This window comes from Anolis sagrei, chromosome X (assembly GCF_037176765.1).
Source record: "Anolis sagrei isolate rAnoSag1 chromosome X, rAnoSag1.mat, whole genome shotgun sequence".
NCBI lineage: Eukaryota > Metazoa > Chordata > Lepidosauria > Squamata > Dactyloidae > Anolis > Anolis sagrei.
Window position 1 is genome coordinate 55,350,851 of NC_090034.1, and position 27,251 is coordinate 55,378,101.

The 27,251-nt window shown below is 44.0% G+C and overlaps 1 protein-coding gene across 1 annotated transcript in view; it reads left to right on the forward strand.

Moving 5' to 3' along the window:
* PTPRS (protein tyrosine phosphatase receptor type S) overlaps positions 1–27,251 on the forward strand; it is a 214,728-nt gene that overhangs the window by 182,921 nt on the left and 4,556 nt on the right. Inside the window, exons 27-37 of the mRNA XM_067473477.1 lie at positions 1,682–1,779; positions 4,447–4,570; positions 8,508–8,683; positions 10,823–10,942; positions 11,779–11,933; positions 14,373–14,658; positions 16,298–16,476; positions 18,573–18,699; positions 19,312–19,437; positions 22,600–22,754; positions 26,238–26,373. Of these exons, the coding sequence (XP_067329578.1) occupies positions 1,682–1,779; positions 4,447–4,570; positions 8,508–8,683; positions 10,823–10,942; positions 11,779–11,933; positions 14,373–14,658; positions 16,298–16,476; positions 18,573–18,699; positions 19,312–19,437; positions 22,600–22,754; positions 26,238–26,373 (1,682 nt within the window). The remainder of the gene's footprint in view (positions 1–1,681; positions 1,780–4,446; positions 4,571–8,507; positions 8,684–10,822; positions 10,943–11,778; positions 11,934–14,372; positions 14,659–16,297; positions 16,477–18,572; positions 18,700–19,311; positions 19,438–22,599; positions 22,755–26,237; positions 26,374–27,251) is intronic.

Consider the following 27,251-nt stretch of genomic DNA (forward strand, 5'->3'; position numbering starts at 1 on the left):
TCAAGCCAAAGAGATGCCTTTGTAGTACAAACCAACATACGTACCTACATATGTTTATACACACACACACTTACCCGTATTGACTTGAGTCTAATGCACCATTGAATCTAATGTGCACCCCCATTTTCAAAACCCTGAAACAAAAAATGTATTTGCTGCTCGGTGTAATGCGCAAAAAGCGTGGCCCCAAAAGGTATGCATTACAGTTACTGCCTGCTTAGGATTCCTTCTTTATAATACAGAAGTGGTAGTACACCAGAGCTTCCAACAATAGAAAGCAAAAACCTTTGGATGCAGATATACTCTAGAATGAATCCACTTTCATTGCCTTGGTTCAGTGCTGTAGTTTGACAAGGCCCTGATCCGTCTCTGCCAAAAGAATGCTGATGCCACATCAAACTACAAATTCCAGGACTGCATAGCATTGTGCCCTGGCCATTAAATTAGAGATGAGGTCCCTGTTGCACTCCAGGCATGGAAACACCCATGATCACAGCACCACACAAGAGTCCAGAGTATAAGCAAACAGTTTATTGTAAAAACACATTAAAAAGGTATGAAAAATCAGGAATAAAGGAAGCAGATATACAGTATAATCCAAAAAAGGGTTATCAATAGGTGATAATCAAACAGTAATGCAAACGTCTCATGCAGAAACCAAGGTAACACAGTCCAGAAATAGTAAAAAATCACAAGTACAGCATAAGACCACAAGCAAAAGGTATACTTAGTAAAACTTGAGCAGGAATACCAAACAAGAACATCAAAAACTTCCAGGAAACTTAAATCTTAAAACCAAGGCTTGACTTGAAACAAGAACCAGAGAACTCAGGCCTAGCTTCAACACTATGTTGCCTAAACGAACCCTTGCTAATTAATAGACACACACATAAAATTATTTCTTTTCCCATGAATTCTCTCCCAAACTTTCCCATGTAAGCGCTGTCTATTTTCTGCTCAAATTTGTAAATGAAGACCTTTGTTGATCTCTGTAGCTCCAGGTGTTTTTCCCTGGAATCCTTCCCTATCACTTAGCTCTTCACTCAACTCCTTATCTAATGTTGTAGTTTTCAGTGTCAGATCGATGACTCTTTTGCGGCAACTTTTTGAAAAGCCTCCACGACTCTCCAACATTTCACAGCCTCCGCATTCCATCGTTCCACTCAGTTCTGCCCTTTCCACTTCTGCATGTGTGTCTGCCTTTCCTCTTCCCCTCCTCTTTTGTGGGGTGCTTTTCCCCTTCCCCAGACTGTGTCCCCACTGTCGGCATCATGCCGTACTTATCATTTCGGCGCCCTCCCGCTTCTCTCTTCGGAATCGCGACTGGCCGAGCGTCTCCTCTTCCTCTCTTTTAATTTCTTTGTTGTCTTTTGAGTTCCCCTCCTTTTTGCCTCCCTGCCACTTTCAGACAGAGCACACATTTGGGGTCCATGTCCAGAACGGGGGCCATTCACAGGGGAGAGTGTCTGTTTTTTCCATTGTCCCTTTGAGTTCCAAGGACACAATTTCGAGCCCTCGCCGCCGTTTCTCTTTCCGCTCTTTCCCACCCTTTTCTAACCTTCCTTTCATTGCAGTTGTTGTTGTTTTAAAATAGATCTTGTTGACCAACGGCTGTTTTCATTGAAAGCGCGCTGTCCCTTCCCCTCGCACCCCCCTTTCCCCCCGTTCTTCCTCCCTTTAGGTATGCTCAACCACCCGCCGATCCCCATTTCTGAACTGGCTGACCACACGGAGCATCTCAAAGCCAACGACAATCTGAAACTGTCGCAAGAATATGAGGTAAGGGTTTTTTTTGTAAAGAATACAAGTTACAGAGTTTTCAAAAATATGAGTTACGGGGTTTTAAAAGAGTATGAGATACTAGTTTTAAAAGAATACGAGATACAGGGTTTAAAAAGAATATGAGGTGTGGGGTTTTAAAATAATAATAATAATAATAATCTTTATTTGTACCCCGCTACCATCTCCCCAAGGGACTCAGTGCAGCTTACATGAGGCCAAGCCCACAATACATCAATAAACAAAACATCAAATAAAAAAAAACAATCAATACAATACAATTCATATAAATCACATAAACAAAAATAAGCAATAAACAATCAACAGTGACATACAAGCATTTAAAAACCAATGTCCGGGCCAAATGTAATAGATTAAAATTAAAATAATGCTGATGTGACGTAAACATTTTCAGAGAGAAGTGAGGGAACACAGTCAATAAGTGGTGTGGAGTTTTAAAAGAATGTGAAATTTGGGGTTTGAAAAGATTATGAGGAACAGGATTTTAAAAGAATACGAGATACAGGGTTTAAAAAGAATAAAAGTTACGGGGTTTTAAAAGAATATGAGGAACAGGGTTTCAAAAGAATATGAGAAACTGGTTTTAAAAGAATGTGAGGTATGGGGGTTTTAAAAGAATACGAGGTGCGGGGTTTTAAAAGAATACGAGGAATGGGTTTTAAAAGAATACGAGGAGCGGGGATTTAAAAGAATACGAGGTGTGGGGTTTTAAAAGAATACAAGGAATGGGGATTTAAAAGAATACAAGGTGCGGGGTTTTAAAAGAATACGAGGAGCGGGGATTTAAAAGAATACGAGGTGCGGGGTTTTAAGGAACGGGGATATAAAAAATACAAGGAACAGAGATTTAAAAGAATACGAAGAACTGGGATTTAAAAGAATACGAAGAACTGGGATTTAAAAGAATACGAAGAACTGGGATTTAAAAGAATACGATGTGCGGGGTTTTAAAAGAATACGATGTGCGGGGGTTTAAAAGAATACGAGGAACGGGGATTTAAAAGAATACGAGGTGCGGGGTTTTAAAAGAATACAAGGAACCAGATATTAAAAGAACACGAGGTATGGCGTTTGAATAGAATACGTGGTACTAATTTCAAAAGAATACGAGGTACTAATTTCAAAAGAATACGAGGAACGGGGTTTTAAAAGAATATGAGGTACTGGTTTTAAAAGAATACGAAGTACGGAGTTTTAAAAGAATATGTCGTATGAGGTTTAAAAAGAATATGAGATGTGGGGTTTTAAAAGAATATGAGGAATGGGTATTTAAAAGACTACAAGGTGCGGGGTTTTAAAAGAATACAAAATACAGGGTTTTAAAAGAATACGTGTTACGGGGTTTTAAAAGACTACGAGATACTGGTTTTAAAAGAATATGAGGAACAGGGTTTTAAAGTAATACAAGGTACAGGGTTTTCAAAGAATACGAAATACGGAGTTTTAAAAGAATACAAGGTGCGGGGTTTTAAAAGAATACGAAATATGGATGGTGTTTTAAAAGAATATAAGGTGCAAGGTTTTCGAAGAATATGAAGTAGGCGTTTTAAAAGAATACAAGGTATGTGGTTTTGAAAAATATGACTTACGGGGTTTTAAAAGAATACAAGAAACTGATTTTAAAATAATATGAGGTGCAGGGTTTTAAAAATATGACTTACTAGGTTTTAAAAGAATACGAGGTACAGAGTTTTAGAAGAACATGAGGAACAGGGTTTTAAAGTAATACAAGGAGCGGGGTTTTAAAAGAATATGAAATACGGGGTTTTAGAAGAATACAAGGTGCAGGATTTTAAAAGAATACGAAATATGGATGGCGTTTTAAAAGAATATAAGGTGCAGGGTTTTAGAAGAATATGAAGTAGGGGTTTTAAAAGAATCCTATGAGCCAATCGACCGTGTTTTCTGGGCAAAAAGGACTCAAAAAAAGTTCCCAAGACTCCCTTGGATCGGAAATATCTGAAGAAGGGATAGTCGGATTGTGAGAAAAGTCTCAAAGGATGGAAAGGGCAGAGAAAGAGGCAGGTACTAGCATATTCTCCCTGTGAATCCCTTCCCTTCCTATCCCAGCACCCCACCACCGTTAATCTGCATAATGTAATATCTGAAAATACTTTTTGGCCGGGTTCCTAAGCGGCAGATCCAAGAGAGAAGCCCATTTCACACTGAGACACAACTGTCCTTTGTGCCGTGAGCACAGTGGACCCGCAAAGCAGGTTGACACAGTAACAACGTGCCACTACTTCAAACGACGTCATTGTCAACATCCTAAAATACCCCTCCCCCCCCCCCCATCGTCATCCAAGCCCATTAAGGAATCATTGGCTATGGGAATTGTAGTTCCCAAGTGTACGCTTCTTCCACCTCTCGCTTTCATTATGGAAGCAAACGATGGAGCCAAGGAAGCAAGCGTTTGTTGTGAGGTTGAGCTGTGAGGGTGATGAACCAGCTATGCTCCAGTGCATTTTCTAAATTTGAGTTGATTGGTTGCATCCGTTAATTGCTCTCAAAGGCCACGGTTCTGGGGGAGACAGGAGATTAGCACCGCTTTAGCAGAGATGCGAAAGGAGGGGGGAGAGAGTGGCTGAATTTCACGTCAGACACATGCATCCCTGTGCAATGATGATGATTTATTTCTCCCTCCAGTCCATTGACCCTGGCCAGCAGTTCACTTGGGAGCACTCTAACCTTGAGGTGAACAAGCCAAAGAACCGCTACGCCAACGTTATTGCCTATGACCACTCCCGGGTCATTCTGCTGCCCATCGAAGGTATGGAAGCTTCCCCTTCTCCTTTCTTCCTTCCTTGCCTTCCCTCCCCTTCCTTCCCTTTCCTTCATTCCTTTACCCTCCTTTCCCCTCCTTTTTCTTTATCTCTTTCTTTCCATCCTTCCTCCTTTCCATTTCTTTGCTTCATTCCTTTCCTCCCTTTCCTTTCTCTATTATCTTCCTTCCTCCTTTTCCTTTTCCCTTTCTTCTCTGCCTTTATCCTTCTCTTCCCTCCCCCTCCTTCCTTCCTTCTACAATTCCTTTTTCCTTTCCCTCTTCTTCCTTCCTTCCCTCCCTTCCCTTCTTCCCTTCCTTCCTTTCTTCCTTCCCTTTCTTTTCTTCCCCTCTTCTTCCTTCTTTCTACAATTCATTTCTCCCTTACTTTATATTCCTTTCCCTCCCTTTATCCTCTCTTCCCTTCCTCCCTCCCTTCCTTCCTTCCTTTTCATCCTTTCTCTTTTCTCTTTCTTCCCTTCATTCCCTTCTTCTTTCCTCTCTCTCTAACCTTCTTTCTTTCCCTTCCTTTCCTTTTCCTCCCTTTCCTTCCTTCCCTCCCTCCCTCCCACTCCTTCCTTCCTTCCTTTTCATCCTTCCTTTCTCCCTTCTCTTTCCTTCCTTCCTCCCTTTCCTTCTCTCTTTCCTTTCTTCCTTCCCTTTCCTTCTTTTCTTCCGCTCTCCTTCCTTCCTTCTATAATTCCTTTCCCTTCCTTTCTTTTCCCTGCCCTTCCTTCCTTCCCTTCCTCTACCATCTCTTTCATTCCACTCCTTTCTTTCTTCCTTCCTTCCTTTCTATCCTTCCCTCCCTCCCTTCCTTCTTCCCCCTTTCCCTTCCCTTTCCTCCCTTCTTTTCTTTCTTTTCTTCCCCCTCCTTCCTTTGAATAATTCCTTTATCTCTTTTCGGGCTTTCTTTCTTTCATTCTTTCCTCCCTCCCTCCCTCCTTCCCCCTCCCTTTCTATCCCTCCCTCCCTTTCCTTCCTTCTTCCTGCCCCTTTCCCTTCCTTTTTCTCCCTTCTTTTCTTCCTTCCCTTCCCTATCTTTCTTTCCTTCCTCCCTCCCTCCCTCCTTTTCTATCCATCCCTCCCTTCCCTTCCTGCTTCCTGCCCCCTTTCCCTTCTTTTACCTCCCTTTTTTCTTCCTTCTTTTTCCTTTCTTTCTTTTCTACCCCCTCTCCTTCCTTCTATCATTCCTTTATCTCTTCCCTTTCTTTCCTCCCTCCATTCCTTCCTTCTTTCTGCTCCCCTTCCCTTCCTTTTCCTCCCTTCTTTTCTTCCTTCCCTTCCCTTCTTCTCCCTCCATCTCCCCCTTTTACTTCCCTTCCTCCCTCCTTCCATTTTTAAGGTTTCTCCTTAGCTTTGCATGCCAGCTTTTCTTTTTTTTAAAAAAAAATCTCCAGTGACCCTCTTTGGCTGGGGACTATTTGCTCTTGCCAAGGCAAAATCTGCCCCAGATCCCAGGTTGTACCCCTCTTTTAGACCGTGGCAACCTTTGCGTGCTAAGAGGTGGGTGCCAGGGGTGGGAAGAGAGGAGGGACGCCTGTCTCCAAAGACGGAGGAGGGAATTAAGTGGCTTTGAAATTCGCAACCGTGACTTCCTTTAATTATGCGACACAATTATATCTTCAAGCACCCTCCCTCCTCCGCCACCACTTCTAAGCCTTTCTGTCATTTGAAAGTGTGTCAGGTCAGACCTGTCGCGCTCCGTTCCTCTTTGTTTCTCCCTCCGCGTTGCATTCGCAGGAGGCAGAAACGCTCCCTGGATGGAGAGGAATGTTAATGGGGGGGGGGGGGAGTCAAATTTATAAAAATGAGCTGCACGGCATCATTCCCAACTGGTGTTACTCAGCGGTGGAGAGGTTTCACTCAATACAGCAAAGGTCCCCATATATCGAGCACTTGAAGGCTGAAGCTGGGATTGTTGGGTTGCAAATCCTCTCTACGGAATCCCAGGTACGATGCTTAGCATCTCCAGGTTTGTTTATTTGAAAGTGTTCAAGTTGCAGGTGATGGGAAGGACCGTTCTCTGCTTAAAACCTCTTATGCAACCCAGTATTGCCTCTTCCGGCTGGCAGTATCCTTTCCTGGATGTTTGCTCTAACCTCAATCTATACTGCCACTAGAAGGGAAGGCCTTGCCTTGTCCCTATTAGCTGAGCAATTTGATATATTAAGTCTATTTTTTTATTCATTGTGTCATAAGTGAATTGAGGGTACCGTTGTAATGTATTTAAAAACACAAACAAAATTAAAAACTAGACATTATGTTAAATGTCGTTTGACCAGTAGCTGGCCCATTGGAGTGCCTCTGTTGTCGCTATAAGAAGATCCTCCATTGTGCATGTGGCAGGGCTCAGGCTGCATTGTAGCCAGTGGTCTGTGGTTTGCTCTTCTCCACACTCACATCTCGTAGACTCCACTTTGTAGCCCAATTTCTTAAGGTTGGCCCTGCATCTCGTGGTGCCAGAGTGCAGTCTATTCAGCGCCTTTCAAGTTGCCCAGTCTTCTGGAGGGAGTTTCTCATCTGGTATCACCCATTGATTGAGGTTCTGAGTTTTAGCCTGCCACTTTTGGACTCTTGCTTGCTGAGGTGTTCCTGCGAGTATCTCTGTAGATCTTTGGAAGCTATTTCTTGATATAAGGCACTGGCGTTCTGGCTAATATCACTGTTTAATTGTTATGTAATAGGATTTTATATTGTTGGTTTATATTGGTGTTATTGATACTGTTGGCATTGAATTGTTGCCTGTGTTAGCCGCCCTGAGTCCCCCGTCGGGGGTGCGAAGGGCGGGGTAGAAATGGTGTAAATAAATAAATAACAGAGGATGTGCTGGAGATGTCACTGCCTTGGTCCTTTCACTGCTGGCTGCTACTTCCCTGCGGATGTAGGTGGTGCGATACCGGATAAACAGTGTAATTTCTCCAGTGGTGTAGGGCATAGACATCCTGTGATTATGTGGCATATCTCATTAAGAGCCACATTCACTGTTTTAACGTGGTGAGATATGTTCCACACTGGGCATGCTGTTCAGTATCAGAGAAGCAAAGCGCAAGGGCAGATGTCTTCACTGTATCTGGTTGTGATCCTCAGGTTGTGCCATTCAGCTTACCTCAGAGCACGGAATGCTTATCTGTTCTTGAGATGAAAAGCTAAAACTGACTGCTTATAGCAAGGAACTGGAAAAGAGAAATAAATACACAAATAGAGGAGTGGTATAAGGAAGTATGGAAATTGGCAATAAATGATAAGCTGACATGTATATTGAAAGTTAAAAGAGGTATTTGGAAACAAAGTGATTTTGATGATGTATGGAGAAAAATTATTGAAAAAGGATTAAAAAACAAAGAAGGAACATTACCTTCACAAGAGGAATTGAAATTTTGGACAGATTATATGTCTGTATATAAGAGGGGAGCACAGCGGTGAGGGATAGATAGTATGCATAAGCAGAAAATAACTCTAGATGCCAAAAATTAAAGCATGTTAGGTTGTATTGAATAATATGTATCTGCTGTAAAACAAACAATGTATAACAAATGTATTGAATCATGATAAAATAATTTAAAAAATCATTAAAAAAAGATGAAAAGCTAAAACTAAAGTCCCACAGGCAATCCCACAATCCTCTCTAAATCATCAGTGAAGCCATCGGACTCGGGAGTCTCATGCTGATCTCCAACACTTCTAATGTCTATCTGTGCAGCTCCCAGGGGCTCCCAAGGATTGAAAATTTGCAGGCTATTCCAGCCATACACAAGAGAGAAAAGGTCCTATGTTTCTGATGTAACAAAAAAAAAAAAAAAACCCGCGGGGAGGGTGGGAATCGAACCAGTGGCTGTAAAGAGTTTTGAACGAATGGGTTTTAGGTTTGTTCTGGAATTAAGAGGGGGAAAAATTCCCCGGAGTTAACAGACTGTGACTTTTCTTTGCTCTCCTCTCAATGCAGGGATTGTGGGGAGCGACTACATCAACGCCAACTACATTGATGGCTACCGCAAGCAGAACGCCTACATTGCCACCCAGGGGCCCCTGCCGGAGACCTTTGGGGACTTCTGGCGCATGGTGTGGGAGCAGCGCTCGGCCACCGTGGTGATGATGACCAAACTGGAGGAGAAGTCCCGGGTAAGCAGGACCACAGCGTTCAAGGAGAAATGCTCTGTTAGTTTCAGGACACTGGGGCCACATCCAAGGAGAAATTCTCCATTAGTTTGCAGGACAATGGGGCCACAATGTTCAAAGAGGAATGATGCTCCGTTGATTGTATTTTGGTTTCCTGTTTCTCCAAGTCACCTGTTGCTTTATGGACACCTTATGAGTTTTGTAGAGTTAACTTAGGCAAGGAAGACCCAGACGTCCTTCCTGTGAAATAGAGTCTGTAGCACCTGGCATTCCTTGGGTATGGGAATGCTCTTCCCAAAGTATTTCTTCACTAAGTATTTGCTGTTACCAAAAACCTTTTATTCCAATTCCCCTGGTTAAATTAACACAATTTCTATACTTTTTTTATTTTGTATCAAAAGCATTGCATAAATTAGTATAAAATTGATAAAAATAGGTGTGCAGATGGCTAAATATCTTTTGACCAAAATCGGGCAACAGCAACAGCATTGTCTGTAGCCTCCAACAATTCCTCCTCTGTACATGAGGCAGGGCACAATGGACAAACATACAGATGCAAAGTTGTCTGTTCTGCTCCAAAGTCACACAAGGTATGCGATTCTTTTGGGCAGTGCCATTTTGCCAGGTTGTCTTTTGATCTGCCCACTCCACTTCTGAGTCTATTCAGGGACTTTCAGGTTGCCCATTCTTGGTTTGCCCCTGGAGGAAGACCCTCGCAAGGGGCCATCCAGTTGGGATTTCCTGATTTAGCTGCCCAGAGGGATACCCTTGCTGTTGCTGGAGGGACGCCAAGAGGAGTGGTAGTTCTCATAAAGCTTTCCCTTGATTTGAGTCTATTGGGAGGAGGCTGGTAACCATGTAGTGGGTGGCTTTCACAGTGTTCAACCTTATTTCTCTCACATTTAACAGCAACTTCCCGCCGCACATCAAGGGGGGCAATGCCAGCTAGCTTGTAGAGTTTATCAACAGACGTAGGTTTAAGACACCCTGTGATTATTCTGCATGTTTCATTCAATGCTATGTTCGCCTGCTTTGCATGGGCAGACCTATGCCAAACAGGGCAGGCATACTCAGCAGCTGAGTAAGACAAGGCTAGGGCTGATGTTCTTATTAATTTTGGGTCTGCACCCCATGTGCTGCCAGTAAGTTTCTGCAGGATGCTATTGCATGCAACTACTTGTGCTTGGTGTTCAAGCAGTGTTTCCTATATGCTAGTGTTTGATCTAAGGTGACACCGAGATATTTAGGATGGAAACAATGTTCAAGTTCTTGACCTTCCCAGATGACTTTCAATTTCCTGTTGGCTTTATGGTTGCGTAGATGGAAAGCACATACTTGTGTTTTGGCAGGGTTAGGCTTCAGGTGGTTATCTTTGCAGTAGCTGGAGAGATCTTTCAAGGCATTAGTAAGTTGGATTTCAACTGTTTCAAAGTCTTTTGCTTGTGTTGTTAGGCCAAGGACATCAGCATATATAAAGCTCTTTGTGACTTTCTATACTAGTTCCATGACTTGTGTCTTTGGACCCAGTAAAAGATGGCCAATGAGCAAATGCAGCTCAAGTTTCCAGGACAGCAGATTCGGCATAAGTTATTAAAACAAAAAGGATCCTCATAATTTAGCATTTTGGCTGTAACCTCTAAATCAAAGTCGTAGTGAAGATTGGTGGAAACTGGTTTCTGAAATTCTACATGAAACTGGTTGTGACATGTGGTCAGTAGGAAAGGAATAATAACAACAACAACAACAGCAACAATAATAATGCTGTAATAATAACAATCGTAATAATAAATGTAATTTGTTACCTGCCTCTCCTAATGGAAATGAGGGAAGCCCGACATATTTTGAGCGAGAAATAGATGCAGTTAGCAACAACTGAAACAACAGGGATTGTGACCTCTTGATCCTTTCCATTGACTGTGTTTTCTTTCCTCTGATTATATGCACATTTATGCTGATCCCAATTCAGTTTCCAATTACAAATTCTCCCCAAAACAGATGGGAGCCGTCTCCTCCTGTGAGCACTCTGAATTTTGCATTGACCTCTGTTCCCAGGAAGTGCAGAAAAACAGTCATAATCAAATCGACACTTCCTAGATTCAGCTTTGTTATTGTAGTATGCTAATTATTTGTTTGGCCTTTCAGATAAAGTGTGACCAGTACTGGCCAGGCCGGGGCACCGAGACATACGGAATGATTCAGGTCACTCTGCTGGATACTATAGAGCTGGCGACATTTTGCGTCCGGACTTTCTCCCTCCATAAGGTGAGAGAGATGCCCTTTATTATAGCATTTCGATACTGCTTTAGCGTCCACAGCTTCATCCTAATAATAAATAATAATATACTTTATTTATGTTCTGTTCTATCTTCCTGAGGGGACTCAGAGCAGATTACAGTATACACATATATAGGCAAACATTCAATGCCTTTTTATACAGTGAATAATGACATACAATACGCAAACAAAGGCAAAGGTTTCCCTTTCCATCTCCGGCGTCTAGAGGTGATGCTCAACTCTGCCCATGGAGAGGTGCTCTTGTTGCATTTTCCATGCCGAGGAGCCTGTTGTCCATAGAGCCTCCTGGTTGTGTTTTGCCGGCATGGCTGCATGGGTGTTTTTTACCTTCCCGGCAAGTTGGTCCCTATTGATCTCACATTACATGCTTTTGAACTGCTAGGTTGGCAGGAGCTAGGGCTGACAGCAGGAGCTCACCCTGACCCACAGCTTCAAACTGCCAACTTTCTGGTCAGCAAGCCTTTCTTCAGCCAGCGGTTTAATCCGCTGTGCTACTGCAGCCCTGTGCTACAGATCCATTCCCGGGATCTGGAGTTTTGGGAGGTGCTTCAGATTCTCAACTGGAGCAGTCTCAGAACCACAGGTCCCTGAATTCTACAGAATGCACCCATGATAACTTAAAGCACTGCATTTGCATAACATAGAACATGTTGGGAATAACAGACTTGATTTTGCCATTTTTATTCTTAAAACAGACAGGATTTCCTTCTCTGTGAGTTCTCTCTTGGTCGCTGACTGGCTGTATTTTTTTCCCTTCCTGTCTTGTAATCTGGCTTGTTCCCTGTCACCCTCTGTTCCTGCAGAACGGCTCCAGCGAGAAACGCGAAGTCCGCCAGTTCCAGTTCACAGCGTGGCCGGACCACGGGGTCCCTGAATACCCGACCCCGTTCCTGGCCTTCCTGAGGAGAGTGAAGACCTGCAACCCCCCAGATGCGGGGCCCATCGGCGTGCACTGCAGGTACCCTCATCCGCTCTGTTTGAGACCCCAGGAACCATACTATGGTGTTAGATGAGGGAGTCTGTGGGACGTCAGAAAGAGGGAGGGCCACCATTATATGCACAGCCATAAGCGCCAAAGAGGTGTCCTTCTAGTTTGGGATGTTGGGGATTATAGTCCATTTTAGGAAACTATTCGGACTCAAAAAGAGACAGCTACCCTAGAATTGCAGCATTGGATAGGAATCCAAAGGCCAACCAATCCAGCCCCATAAATCAATCAATAAATCCTAGAATCCTAGAGTTGGAAGAGATTCCAAGGGCCATCCAGTCCAACCGCATTCTGCCAGTAGTAAGACACAATCAAAGCACTCATGACAGAGGGCCATCCAGCCTCTGCTTCAAAATCTTCAGAGAAGGAGACTCCACCAAACACCCGGGAAGCATATTTCACTGTCCAATATCTCTAATTGTCAGGAAATTCTTCCTAAAATCAAGGTAGAATCCTGTTTTCTTGGAATGGGAATCCATTGAGCCATTGAACCCATTGGGCATTGGGCCATTGGATTAAAACAGCCCCTTCCCTGACATTATTCTTCTCTGGGTTTGTGTAAGATTTTGATGAAGACACTTAGCTGTAATGACAGGAAGGCTAACTTTGATTGAGTCGTGATAGTGTTTATCTGTCTTGTGGAGTTGCCTGCAATAATGGTATTAGGCAAATATTTTAAATATGTTTCTTTATTTCTTATTGTAATTTTGTTTTTATAGGTTATTGTTTTACATATGCATATAATTTTTGTATGGTCGTTTATATAATGATGTAAGCTGCTTTGGGTCCCGTTTTGGGAGAAAAGCAGGATGTAAATAAAGATTTATATTTTATTATTATTATTATTATTATTATTATTATTATTATTATTATTATTGAGCAGCAGAAAACAAACTCTGCCCCCTTCTCAGGGTGACATTTTTTCAAGTATTTAAACCTGCCTGAGGACAGTGCAGTGCTGCGACACCTAAGATCTTATAAATCATGCACAAAATGTCCAAGGCAAGATTTCAGCACCATTTTTATTTGGCCATTAATAGAGAAATATTCAGCAGCTGGGAGCCCACAGTGGTGCAGTAGGGTAAACCCTTGTGCTGGCAGTATTGCTGACCGAAAGCTCTGCAATTTGAATCTGGGGAGCGGGGTAAGCTCCCATCTGTCAGCTCCAGCTTCCCATGCGGGGACATGAGAGAAGCCTCCCACAAGATGGTATTATTATTTCTGGTATTTACATCCCGTCTCTTCTCTACCCCGAAAGGGGGACTCAGGACGGCTTTCATAGGCAGCAGTTTGATGCCGTTACATGTTCATACAATATCCATTAAACAAAACCATCAAACCATTAAAATACATAAAATACATAAGCCATTAATTAAACAGCATAATCGCTTATAACAGGCATCGCTTGGACAACATCCTTGCAGGCGGCCAATTCTCTCACACCAGAAGTGACTTGCAGTTTCTCAAGTCGCTTCTGACACACACAAAAGAAAGCTGAAATCCTCAATGAAATCCTCCATTGAGTCGTGCTTTGATACAGGTTCCACAATAACTGAAGCAAAAACACAGCCGCTGCTGAGTCATGCTCTCTCGGCCTCCAAAGAAAGCAAAAGCAAACCATGACAACCAAATCGACATACGAAACAAGAGAGAGGCACATGCTATGCTGCAATTCAATTTCCAATCCTGGGCTCGAGTCCAATGAATCCCCTCCTTCCCCAGGAGACGTAAGGAAGGGGCCGCAGGGTTGTGTTTCTCATCATGCGCGTTTGAAATGTTACCTGCTATGAGAGAAATTGCCGATAGCTGCACACGGCAGGGTTTTGTCAGCAAAGGAAAAGGGCCTCTTGGGTTTTCTCAGTCCAGATGTCTCTCTCCTTCCCTATATACACACAGAGAGAGGCACGTGCAAATCCAGAATCCCAAAGTCTTTAGGTATTACGAAGTCTAATTATCAGGTTCAAAGGCAAATGTTTGCAATGGCAGAAAGGGAAATCCGGTCGAATTCATTAATAGACGCACAGAGAAGGTTGTCATAGAATCCTAGAACCATAACATTGGAAGGGACCCCCAAAGGCCCATCCAGTCCAGCCGATCGATAGCCACCCAGCCTCACAGACATTTTCAGGTTCATGTTCATGTGTTGTTTACACCAAAAGTCCTCAGGTCAGTTATGTCAGCAGTTCAGCAATTTTTCTTCATCAGCACTTTTCTTGACACAATCTATTTTCTAGGTTTCAATTATAGGGTGGTGTCTTCAGTCTTGCTAGGCCTTAATAGGCCCTTAGCCAGACCCCAATCATACAATTTCATTCAATCCACTCATCACACTGTTGACACACAGCCTTTTAGGGCTCTCTAGGTCCTCCGTGTTTGTGTGACCCTGTAGTCCGTTTTTTCTCGTTGCAGCGCTGGGGTTGGACGAACCGGCTGCTTCATTGTGATTGACGCCATGCTGGAGCGGATCAAGCATGAGAAGACGGTGGACATCTACGGCCATGTGACACTCATGCGCTCGCAGCGCAACTACATGGTGCAGACAGAGGACCAGTACAGCTTCATCCATGACTCCTTGCTGGAGGCCGTGGCCTGTGGCAACACCGAGGTCCCAGCCCGTAACCTCTACACATACATCCAGAAGCTGGCACAGATTGAGGCAGGCGAACACGTCACCGGCATGGAGCTGGAGTTCAAGGTAGGGGCCTTTCGAGCAGCAATCTGTGGCCAGGGAATGGGTTCAAATAAGAAGGAGATTCCACATGAACATGAGGAAGAGCTATTTAACAGTGGAACTCTCTGCCTCGGAGATGGTGGAGGCTCTTTCTTTGGAGGCTTTTAAACAGGATGGATGGCCATCTGTCAGGGAGGCTTTGATTGTGCTTTTCCTGCACATCAGAAGGAGGTTGGACTGGATGGCCCTTGGGGTCTCTTCCAACTTTATCATTCTATGAATGAGTAGGATTATTTTGTTGAATCTATTTTGTTGGATGCAGCAACAGAATTTGTGTTTCTTCATTGTGGTCTCTGTGAAATCACTATGGTTAGGATATAGCGGTGAAAGCCCAACTGTGTGTTAGTTAAATAATAAATAATAATAGTAATAATAATGATGATGGTTTGTTTTCTTACCCACCTCTCCTCAAGGCCTTCTCTCTTTTCTTCTTTCTGCCTTTTATTCATTTGATGGAGAGCTGGTTCAGTCTCCTCTGGACATTTTGAAAAAATCTACACAGCTACCTAGACTCTTTTTCAAAATGTCCAAGAAAAAGGAGACCCAACTCTCTCTCATTCAAGAGAAGAAAAGACAGAAGGAAGAAGAGAACAGGAAAAGGGGGGAGGAGAAAAAGAAGTAATTTCAAAAAAGAAAAAGCACTCAAAGCAGCAACAGGAGCTACAGCAGTTTTAGCAGACCTTCTTGTGCAAAACAATGGAGTAAATGAGGTTCAGCAATGAAAGGAGCAGAAGTAAGCTTTCAAAATTACAAAAGACTTTATTTATTTATTAATTATTTGAACTTATATGCCGCCACTCCCCTGGGGCTCCGAATGGCTTACAAGAATGGCTAAAATCTAACACAATTTAAAAACAATTTAAAACAGCAATATCACAAATCAAAGGCCTGTCGAAACAGGTATGTCTTACATGCCTTGCGGAAAGCTGATAAGTCCTGCAAGGCACGGACTTCAGGTGGCAGAGTATTCCAGAGTGATGGTGCCACTGCTGTAAAGGCTCTGCATCTGGTTGCTGTTAGACGCAAGGTCTTGACACTGGGAATTTCCAATAGATCTTGGTCCTCAGAACGGAGGGATCTCTGGGGTTGGTAGGGGGTGAGGCGGTCCCTCAGGTACATTTGAAAAGAGCTACATTTGAAAGAGCTACATTTCTGTATCGGGAAGCTAGATGCAGTCCTTTACTCAGCTCTAAACTTAGGGTCACCCTCAGTTTGAAATTACTTGAAGGCACACAACAACAACAACAACAACAACAACAACAACAACAACAATGGAATTAACTTGACTCTCTCATCAGCCAAAAAGAGGCCTACACTTCCCACTGAAATACTGGTCAGTTTATGTTTGTTAAAATTGTTCATCATTTTAAATATTGTATTGTTCTTTTGTAGGGTTTTATTTTTATTTTTTTGCACTACAAATAAGGCGTGTGCAGCGTGCATAGGAATGTGTTTGTTTCTTTCAAACTATAGTCCTGCCCCCCAACAGTTTGGGGGCTGTGAACTGGCCTTAGGCTTAAAAGGTTCGAGGAGTCCTGATGTACACGTTGGCACCCTATACATGCAAATAAAGATGGCGGTCCCTTTCTCTCTCTCCCCACAGCGGCTGGCCAACTCCAAGGCCCACACCTCCCGCTTCATCAGTGCCAATCTGCCCTGCAACAAGTTCAAGAACCGCCTGGTCAACATCATGCCCTACGAGAGCACCCGGGTCTGCCTCCAGCCCATCCGGGGCGTTGAGGGCTCAGACTACATCAATGCAAGCTTCATTGATGGATACAGGTATGGCAGGACCCCACCCTTTCCATTGCCAGCCCTACCATTCTGTTGTGATGACCCTCTTCGGGCACCATGCAGTGTCCCTCTTTGGGCACCAAATGTTGGGACTTAGTTTCAGCATCCCTTTTAAAAGGCAAACCCCAGAACCTCTAGGGTTCTTTCCAATCAGACACTAAGAGTCAAGGAGATGAAAATGCAACAAATTTATTTTCAAATAAGGTTCCGTTGGGTCAGCTGAGAAAATGTGCCACACTGAGATTGCAGTTCAGGGTGGGGGTTTATTGTCAAAGGTTTTAAGCATGCACACACACACAATTTTCTTTCACATTCCTTTTTTCCTTTGTTCTGTCCTGGTGCCTTCTTATCAGCTATTTACAACAGCAAGAACAATTTCCCAACAATTTCCTTTTCCTGCTTGCAGGTCATCCAGGTCATCAATTTCTGTATGAACTTTCTCATTAGCCTTTCTCAATAGCCTATTGCTTTGGCTATTCCCCTCTCAGGCCTCCCTTCTCTTAGCCTTCCCTCTGGCTTTTGGTTCTTTTCCACTCTCTCTTCCATTCTCAAATAGACCCCCCTATTTGAATTCTCTAATGTGATAGAAAAGAGAATATTCACATTTATTAACAAGACTCTCTAGACCCCTACACTTCGGTGGGGAAAGCGGATTGCCTCGGGCGGCAGGTTCTTTGTTAAGGCACTGGGAGCGTGGCCTCTGTCTTGGCCGGCTACCTGCAGTGCCTTAGGCTCTGAATGTATGTCTGGATTGACAGACGTCATCTTCCACATATTATCTTCCGTACATAACTGTTAGTGCTCCTGTGTTTAACTGCATGGACATACCTTCCTTTCTGTATATGTATTTATGATGTATCTTTCAAATAAACCAAGTTATGCATAATTCAAAACCATGTGTTTCCCCTGCCCCTCCCAATATAATACAATATAATATAATATTTATTTTATTTATCGTGTCAGAAGCGAATACAGTTATAATGTTTAAAAAACAACAGAGTTAGAAATTTGGCATTGTACTAAATGTCCTTTAACCAGAAGCTGTCCACTTATAGTGTCTCTGGTGTCACTGTAAGGAGGTCCTCCATTGTGCATGTGGCAGGGCTCAGGCTGCATTGTAGTAGGTAGTCTGTGGTTTGCTCTTCTCCACACTTGCATGTCGTGGACTCCACTTTGTAGCCCCATTTCTTAAGGTTGGCTCTGCATCTTGTGGTGCCAGAGCACAGTCTGTTCAGCGCCTTCCAAGTCAGCCATCCTTCTCATCCAGTCTCAGCCACTGTTTGAGGTTCTGGGTTTTTGTCTGCCATTTTTGGACTCTTGCTGACTGAGGTGTTCCTGTGAGTATCTCTGTAGATCTTAGAAAACTATTTCTTGAGTTAAGGCATTGGTAGGCTGGTCGATATCCGAACAGAGGATGGACCAGAGATGTGAATGCCTTGGTCCTTTCATTACTGGACACTACTTCCTGACGGATGTCAGGTGGTGCAATACAGGCTAAAGAATATAATTTCTCCAGTGGTGTAGGGCATAGACATCCTGTGATAATACGGCACATCCACTGTTTTAGCGTGGTAAGATATATTCCACACTGGGCATGTGTATTCAGCAGCAGAGTAGCAAAGTGCTAGAGCAGATGTCTTCAGTGTATCTGGTTGTGATTCCCAGGTTGTGCCAGTCAGCTTTCATATGATATTATTTCTAGCACCCACTTTTTGCTTGATATTCAAGCAGTGCTTCTTATAAGTCAGAGCACGATCCAGAGTGAACCCCCCCCCCCCCCCCCAGGTATTTTGCTGTGCTGCAATGTTCCAGTGGGATTCCTTCCCGGGTCATCCTCAGAGTTCGAGGTGCTTGTCTGTTCTTAAGATGAAAAGCACATGTCTGCATTTTAGATGGATGAGGAATCAGCAGTTTTCCTCTGTAATGGGCAGTAAGAGCACCTAAAGCTTCAGAGAGCTTCTGTTCAACCATTTCAAATCTCCCTGCTTGAGCGGTGATGGCACGATCATCAGCATAGATGAAACCCTCTGACTACACCAGAAGTGAATTGTAGAATAATATAATATTTTTATTTCTATTTCTAGGCAACAGAGGGCCTACATTGCCACCCAGGGGCCACTGGCGGAGACCACCGAGGACTTCTGGCGCATGCTATGGGAGAACAACTCCACCATCGTGGTGATGCTGACCAAGCTGCGAGAGATGGGCCGGGTAAGCTGTCAAGTGAACAATGGTAGTGGGAGTCCTCCTTTTCAAGCTGTGGCCAGGCTGGTCTCATATCAACCACTGATCACCCTAATCCCTACACACTGCTCCCAAATTCATGCTGGAATTGTACTCTGCTATTTCCTTGAGTCTCATGTGCCATCAAATCTGATATGCACCTCAGTTTTCCAAACCCTGAAACCCCAAAAAGTATTGGCTGCTAAATGTCATGTACAGCAGACAAAAGCTCACTCCTTGAAATTTCCTGCCAACTTAGGATTCATCCTATAAAAACAAAAGGGTTAGGACACCAAAGCTTCCTATGACGGAAAGGAAAACCTTGTTGTCATTGGTCTATGCTGTAGAACAAATCCACTTTAATTGCCTTGGTTCAATGCTATGGAGTTTGGGGGGTTGTAGTTTAACAAGGTCTTGAGCCTTCTCTGCCAAGAATGCTGTTGCCTCACCCAAACTACAAATCCCAGGATCCCATAGCAGTTAAATCAGAGATGAGGTCCCATTTTTCCGGGGAATCTTGTAGCCCTCGAAAGCAACTGAGGGGAAAGCAACACTGTAGATTGTGTCAAGTGGTAAGGTGAAGCTCTTCTTTTTTCGCAGGAAAAATGCCACCAATACTGGCCAGCCGAGCGCTCTGCGCGGTACCAGTACTTCGTGGTGGACCCCATGGCGGAGTACAACATGCCGCAGTACATCCTCCGAGAATTTAAGGTCACCGATGCCAGGGTGAGTTACCTTTGGGAATAGGAATGGTGGATTTGGTTCTGAATGTATAACCTCCAAGCCCTCCTGACAGATGGCCATCCTGCCCTATCCAGCCATCAGCAGGTTCAAGGAGAGAAATTGGACTATAGGATCATAGAATCCTAAAACTGAAAGAGTCCCCAAGGGCTAGCAAGTCTAACCCCATTCTATCATTAAGAAGAAGCCCTCCCAACAGAGGGCCATCCAGCCTCATGGACATTGGAAGGATCATAGAGAAATAGGGCTATAGATTATGGGGTTGGAAGAGACCCCAAGGGCTATCCAGCCCAACCCCCTTCTGAAAGGCACAAAGCCCTCCCAACAGATGGCCATCCAGCCCCATATAGACATTAGCACAGGCATGGGCTAACTTTCTAATTTGGGGACCACATACTAGCACTCCCTACTAGGACTACTGGCTAACCAGTGAAGGATGGAAGGAAGGAAGGAAGGTAAGGAGGAAGGAAAGAGAGAAGGAAGGAGGGATGAAAGGGAGGAAGAGAAGGAAGGAGGAAGGAAAGAGAGGAGGGAGAGAAGAAGGGAATGAAGGAAAGACAAAAGGGAAGGAAGGGTGGGAGGGTGGAAGGATGGGAAGGAGGATGGATGGATGGATGGATGGATGGGAAGGAGGGAGGGAGGAAGGGAAGGAGAAAGGTAAAAGAGAAGGATGGATGGATGGATGGAAGGAAGGAAAGATAGGATGGTGAGAGAGATGAGGGCCTGAGAAAAGAGCCAAGGGGCCACATCCGGCCCCCAGGCCTGGGCTTCCCCATACCTGCATTAGTAGGTATAGGGCTATAGGATCATAGAATCCTAGAATTGGAAGGGACCCCTAAAGGCCATCCAGTTGAACCCCTTCTTTCAGGCCACACAGCCTCATAGATAAGAAAGTATATAAATGAAACACGATACTAAACACACTTACTGAAACAAAAATGGGTTTCCATTCAAATGGTCATGAAAGAAAAGGAAAAAAATGATTATTCGATGATTATGCATCCAACTAAATAATCCCACTAATTGCTAATCACCATCACTGTGGATTATTACATCGTTAGATTTCTTACGGCTCAAAAGAAATTCCATTAAGGGTTTCCAATCTTTCGGAAAGTCTTCTATTGGCTTATCCTTGGGAATCCTCATTAGTTTTGGCAATTTGGGCCTTAACTTAACAAACCCAACATGGTTTAAAATATGATGGGATATTTTGGTACCTTATTTGGTATTACATACTATCAGTATATATTATTTCCCAGTTTTTCTTTTAAATTACTACATAAAGTCAATTTTCCCACACATCCATATGAACATTATGCTCAAGAATTGGAACCCCCTTGTATTAGATTCTCCTCAGGTTTTATTACACTTTAACATTTTAAACCCAGTTTGGGTTTTAATTCAGAGAGGAAAGCAGGATATAAATAATAATAATCATAATAATAATAGCCATCTGTCAGCTGCAAAAGGCCACCCTGCTTGGATCTGCAGACACTATTTGCCGATAGATCACACAGTCCTAGACACTTGGGAAGTGTCCGACATGAGCAAATGCAAAAGCCAGCAGAGTGATCTTGTGTGCTGTGTACCAATTTTGTTGTGTATCAAATAATAATAATAATAATAATAATAATAATAATAATAATAATCCAGAATATATATCTTGTTTGCTGTGACATACTGTGTTTTTGTGTCAGAATAATAATAATAATAATAATAATAATAATAATAATAGTCCTAGGACAATAGACATAGATCCAGGATAATATACTTAGACTCAGGACAACAGATGTAGACCCAGGACAGCAAGCTTAGACCCAAGAGAAGAAACTTAGACCCAAGACAACAGGCTTAGACTCAAGACAACAGGATTAGACAACAAGCTTAATCTATAGTGCAATAATAGCCTAGAAGTATATGCAATTGATCTTTGGAATGGCCTTGGATTATGATTGAGGCTGGCGTGATTTTAATAGTGAATGCAATGTTTTATATGTTTTAATGTGCATTTAATTTTCATTTTCATTTTTAACTTAACTGTATTTTAACTGTTTGTTGTCCAAAGGCATTGAATAGTTACCATATGTAAAGACACCGTTAGTCCCCTTTGGGGTAGAGAAAGGCAGGATACAAGTAGAGCAAATAAATAAATTAGACCAATGACAACAGACTTAGACCCAGGATAACAAGCTTAGATCCAAGACAACAGGCGTAGAGCCAGGACAACAGGCTTAGACCCAAGACAACAGCCTTAAACCCAGGACAGCAGGTTTAGACTAAGGATAACAAGCTTAGACCCAAGACAAAAGCCTTATACCCAGGACAGCAAGTTTAGACTAAGGATAACAAGCTTAGACCCAAGACAAAAGCCTTATACCCAGGACAGCAGGTTTAGACTAAGGATAACAGGCTTAGACCCAAGACAACAGCCTTATACCCAGGACAGCAGGTTTAGACTAAGGATAACAGGCTTAGACCCAGGACAACAGCCTTAAACCAGGACAACAGCCTTAAACCCAGGACGGCAGATTTAGACTAAGGATAACAGGCTTAGACCCAGGACAACAGCCTTAAACCCAGGACAGCAGGTTTAGACTAAGGATAACAGGCTTAGACCCAGGACAACAGCCTTAAACCCAGGACAACAGCCTTAAACCCAGGACAGCAGGTTTAGACTAAGGATAACAGGCTTAGACCCAGGACAACAGCCTTAAACCCAGGACAGCAGGTTTAGACTAAGGATAACAGGCTTAGACCCAAGACAACAGCCTTAAACCCAGGACAGCAGATTTAGACTAAGGATAACAGGCTTAAACCCAGGACAACCTGCTTATACCCAGGATAATGGGCTTAGAGCTGAGACAACAGACCTAGGACAATAAGCTTACACCCAAGACAACAGCCTTAAACCCAGGACAGCAGGTTTAGACTCAGGATAACAAGCTTAGACCCAAGACAACAGCCTTAAAGCCAGGACAGCAGCCTTAGACCCAGGACAGCAGGTTTAGACCTGAGACAACAGGCTTAGATCCAGAACAACAGATGTAGAACAGGATAGCAGACTTAGACTCAGGTGTCCGTCCAAGTTTTGTGGATCTTGAGCACCTCTCCTGGCAGAATCTTGATGTTTCCCCGTCTGTCACGCAGGACGGCCAGTCGCGGACCGTGCGCCAATTCCAGTTCACCGACTGGCCTGAGCAAGGTGTGCCCAAATCCGGCGAAGGCTTCATTGACTTCATCGGCCAGGTGCATAAGACCAAGGAGCAGTTTGGGCAAGACGGGCCCATCTCCGTCCACTGCAGGTAAGAAATCCCAGAATCCTAAAGCTGAAGGAGTCCCTGAGGGCCATCCAGCCTGACCCGATTCCACCAGACAGGGAACACCATCCAAGCCCTGTAGGAGACAGCCACACTGTAAAATGAATGCCGTTTGGCCCCACTTAAACTGCCATGAGATCCTGGGAGCTGTAGTTGAGTAGAGAAGTCTAAAAGTCTTGCCAAACTATAGCTCCCAAGGCTCCATCGCATTGAGCTATGTGCTTAATATGTGTGTTTATAGATATGTTTGACTATGTTGTACTCTGTTGGTAATAACGTTATTGTTATAATCACAATAAGACCTAGACACTTGGGAAGTATCTGACGTGTGATCAAATACAAAAGCCAGCAGAGTGATCTTGTTCACTGTTTACTAATCTTGTTATGTAAATAAATAATAATAATAAGTATTATTATTAAGCCTACAGGAGCTGCCCTTTTTTTACATCTCCTTTTACATTCTTTTTTCAATATCAATTTTCTGTTCAATGAACCATACTGTTGTTTTAATGCTTGTGTTTCCAAAACCAAAATGGCATGCATGGGCTGCTTCTCTCCCTCTGCTTTAAATCCTTCTTTTCTGCTTGCCTGCCAATTAATTAAAACCGCTCAATGCTTAAGATTGCTTCGCCGGAGCTGTTTAATCAATTTTGAAAAGGGAAATGGTTAGTTTTTTAAAAGGAATGAAATCCTTTATGAGGAAATACCTGGCTAATTAGTCCAGGAAGAAGTTGGATTTTAGGATATTTGCATTTTGCAGGCCATTATTACGGGGTTTTTTTCCCCAGAACGTTTGTGTTGGACTAGGCCTTAAAAGAAGGTGTGGTGAATCACCCAAACAGCTTACCTGTTTATAAATGCACAATTCCCAACATGTATACATTTATCTCTCCTGTTAGGTTCTCCCCAAGCCTCCTCCCTGCCTTTTCCTTCCCTTCCTCTTCTCTTTTGGAGGCAGAGAGAGGGAGAGAGAGAGAGAGGGAGGGAGGGAGGGAGGGAGGGAGGGAGGGAGGGAGGGAAGGAAGGAAGGAAGGAAGGAAGGACGAAAGGATGGAAGGGGAAAGGGGGGGAAATAAGGAAGGGAGGGAAAGAAGGAGAAAGGAAAGTGAGAAAGAAGGGAGGAAGAGAAGGAAGGAAGCATGGAAGGGAGGGGAAGGAAGGAAGGAAGGAAGGAAGGAAGGAAGGAAGGAAGGAAGGAGAAAGAGAGGGAAGGACGGAGAAAGAGAGGGAAGGACAGAGGAAAAAAGGAAGGGAGGACAAAAGGGTGGAAGGGGAGAATGGAAGGAGAAAGAGGGGGTAAGAAAGGAAGGGAGGGAAAGAAGGAGAAAGAAGGGAGGGAGGAAGAGAAGGATGAAAGGGTGGAAGGGAATGGAGGGAAGGACGGGAGGGAGGAAAGAAAGGAGGGAGGGAGGAAGGAAGGAAGAAGAGAAGAGAGGGAAGGAGTGTGGAAAGAAGGGAGGATGGACGAAAGGGTGGAAGGGAAGGATGGGAGGAGAAAGGGGGTAAAGGAGGAAGGGAGGAAAAGAAGGAGAAAGAAAAGTGAAGGAAAAGAGGGAAGAAGAGAAGGTTGGAAGGGAATGGGGGGAAGGATGGGAGAGAAGGGAGGAAGGAGAGACGGCAGGAAGGAGGGAGGAAAGGAAGGAAGGATGAAGAGAAGACAGGAAAGGAGTGAGGAAAGAAGGGACAGATGAAAGGGTGGAAGGGAAGGATGTAAGGAGAAAGAGTGGTAAGGGAGGAAGGGCGGCAAAGAAGGAGAAAGGAAAGCGAGAAGGAAGGAAGGAAGAATTAGGGTGGTGGGAGAGAGGAGGGCCTGAGAAAAGAGCCCAAAGGGCTGCATCTAGCCCCCAGGCCTGGGTTTGCCCATACCTGTATTAGGAAGTCTGAATTGAACTAGAGTCACCTGCCAATGCCTCTCGTAGGGTCTGGAAGAGAAGCCTCTTTCTCATCATCCCCTACATTTTTAACTGGGATGCCAGTGATTGCAACACAGAGGCACAAGGCTAAAACCAATATGTATTCTATAGATGACTGTTCACAGCATATGCCTATTCCATATCTAAATTACGGCATGAAATGTGAGGCCAGGGACAGTGGAGTGTGTTGCCCAAAAGGCCAGCCCTAGAGGTAAAAGCGAAGTCCCAATGGCTCCCCGACACCTCGACATTTTTTCTAACGCCTCTGAGAGCCCCAAATCCCCGGAGTGGAGGCTTGTGGTTAATCTGCGATTAAAGCCTTACTTGATTAATCGCATCGCTGGAGGGATTAAAAGGCTCCCGTATAGACAAGCAGGAAGTATGGCCGGGAATACATTGAGCACACCAAGCAGCCACTAAGGAAGGGGTAAGGAAGGGGCATGGGCAAGTTCTTCGGCTTCAGACGAGATGTTCAGCTTCAACATGCTGATCTCCCTATCCATACATACAGCTGTTACATGCCACTTGTCCAATGTACAAATGCACAGCCATTATATGCCAACTGTCCAATGTACACACAACCGTAACACGCCAACTTTCCCTTGTATATGTATATACAGCTGTAACGTTTCAACTGTCTAATGTACACACACATACAACCCAAGACGACAGGCTTAGACCCAGGACAACAGATTCAGATCCAAGACAACCGGCTCAGATCCAAGACAACAGGCTTAGACCCAGGACAACAGATTTAGACCCGAGACAACAGGCTTAGATCCAAGACAACAAACTTAGACCCAGGACAACAAATTTAGACCCAGGACAACAGGCTTAGACACAGGACAACAGGCTTAGACCCAGGACAAAATACTTTGACCCAGGAAAACAGGCTTACACCCATGACAACAAACTTAGACCCAGGACAACAGGCTTAGACCTAGGAGAAAATACTTTGACCCAGGAAAACAAACTTAGGCTCAGGGCAACAGGCTTAGACCTAAGACAACAACCTTAAACCCAGGATAACAGGTTTAGAACCAGGAATACAAACTTAGGCTTGAGACAACTGGCTTAGACCCAAGACAAATGGCTTAGACCCAGGACAACATACTTTGACCCAAGGCAACAAACTTAGACCCAAGACAACAGGCTTAGACCCAGGAGAACAGACGTAGAACAGGACAACAGACTTAGACTCTCAAGAATACAGACATAGATCAGGACAACAGACTTAGACTCAGGTGTCCGTTCAAGCTCTCCAGATCTTTGGTGCCTTGAGTGCCTCTCCCAGCAGAATCCTGATGCTTTCCCCATCTGTTGCACAGGACAATGTACACATGTAATAATAATACCACCAAAATAAATAATAATAGTCATAGGCAGTGGACGCTTGTGGATCAGTCTCAGGAAATGGGGATCCCACTCTGAGCTTGAAGGGGTTCCTCCACGACTCTGAAACCAAATGGGATCAATGGTTGTCAAATCCAAAACTAAGCAAGTTCCCAAAGGGGGCCATTCCGTCCTTCTGACTCCTCTTTCTTGCTGCTTACAGTGCCGGTGTGGGACGGACTGGTGTCTTCATCACGCTGAGCATTGTGCTGGAGCGGATGCGCTACGAAGGGGTGGTGGACATCTTCCAGACGGTCAAGATGCTGCGGACACAAAGGCCAGCCATGGTACAAACGGAGGTAAGGGGAGTCCCTAGTCCTTCCCCATCCCTCGGGCCTTGGCTCTTGGCTGCCACTCCGAGCCTGTTTATGAGTGAAACACAAGGTCTAAAGACACCTCTTTCCCTGCAACAACTTGCCCCTCCTTGTGGCTCGGAGCAGGGTGCACCACGGGTTTTTTCCCGGTTAAATGTCGGGGAGATTGCAGTGCATAATGGGGACACTAACTTATGACTCTAAGCACTGAGACATCTACCTGGGGCTCTTGGAGCATTTGGAAGGACAAGCAATCCCACTGGCCTTCTGTGAGGAGAAGTAAAGCTGAAACAAATACCTCACTACCTCTGAGAATGCTTGCCCTAGATGTAGGCGAAACATCAGGAGAGAATGCCTGTAGAACATGGCCATATAGCCCGAAAAAACCTACAACAACCCAGTGATTCCGGCCATGAAAGCCTTCGACAATACACTGAAACAAATAAGTTAACATCGCAGAACTGTTGGGGCACATTTCAACGCAGGGACTTTCTAGGTGTTGTTGGACTGAAGGTCCTAGCAGCACATGTAGTGATGGCTCTTGCTGGGCATCAGAGTCCAGAACATGGTTTGCGAGAGAGCTGAACCCTTAAATTGATGTAATGCTACAACTACTAATAACATTGTATTATTATTATTATATAACTAGCTTGGGTTCCTGGTGTTGCCTGGGTTATTTGAAAACGTTGGTTTTTTTATTGCCCAACATGCCTAAAGTTGTGGGTAAACTACAACTCACATCATGCCAGGTTAACCCCCAAAAATTCCATCAGTCCTTAAAGTTTTTTATGTTGGATGGGGTTCATTGTACTCTGTGGCTGAAGGGTAAACTAGAACTCCCACTATGATGAGTCAGTGCCCTC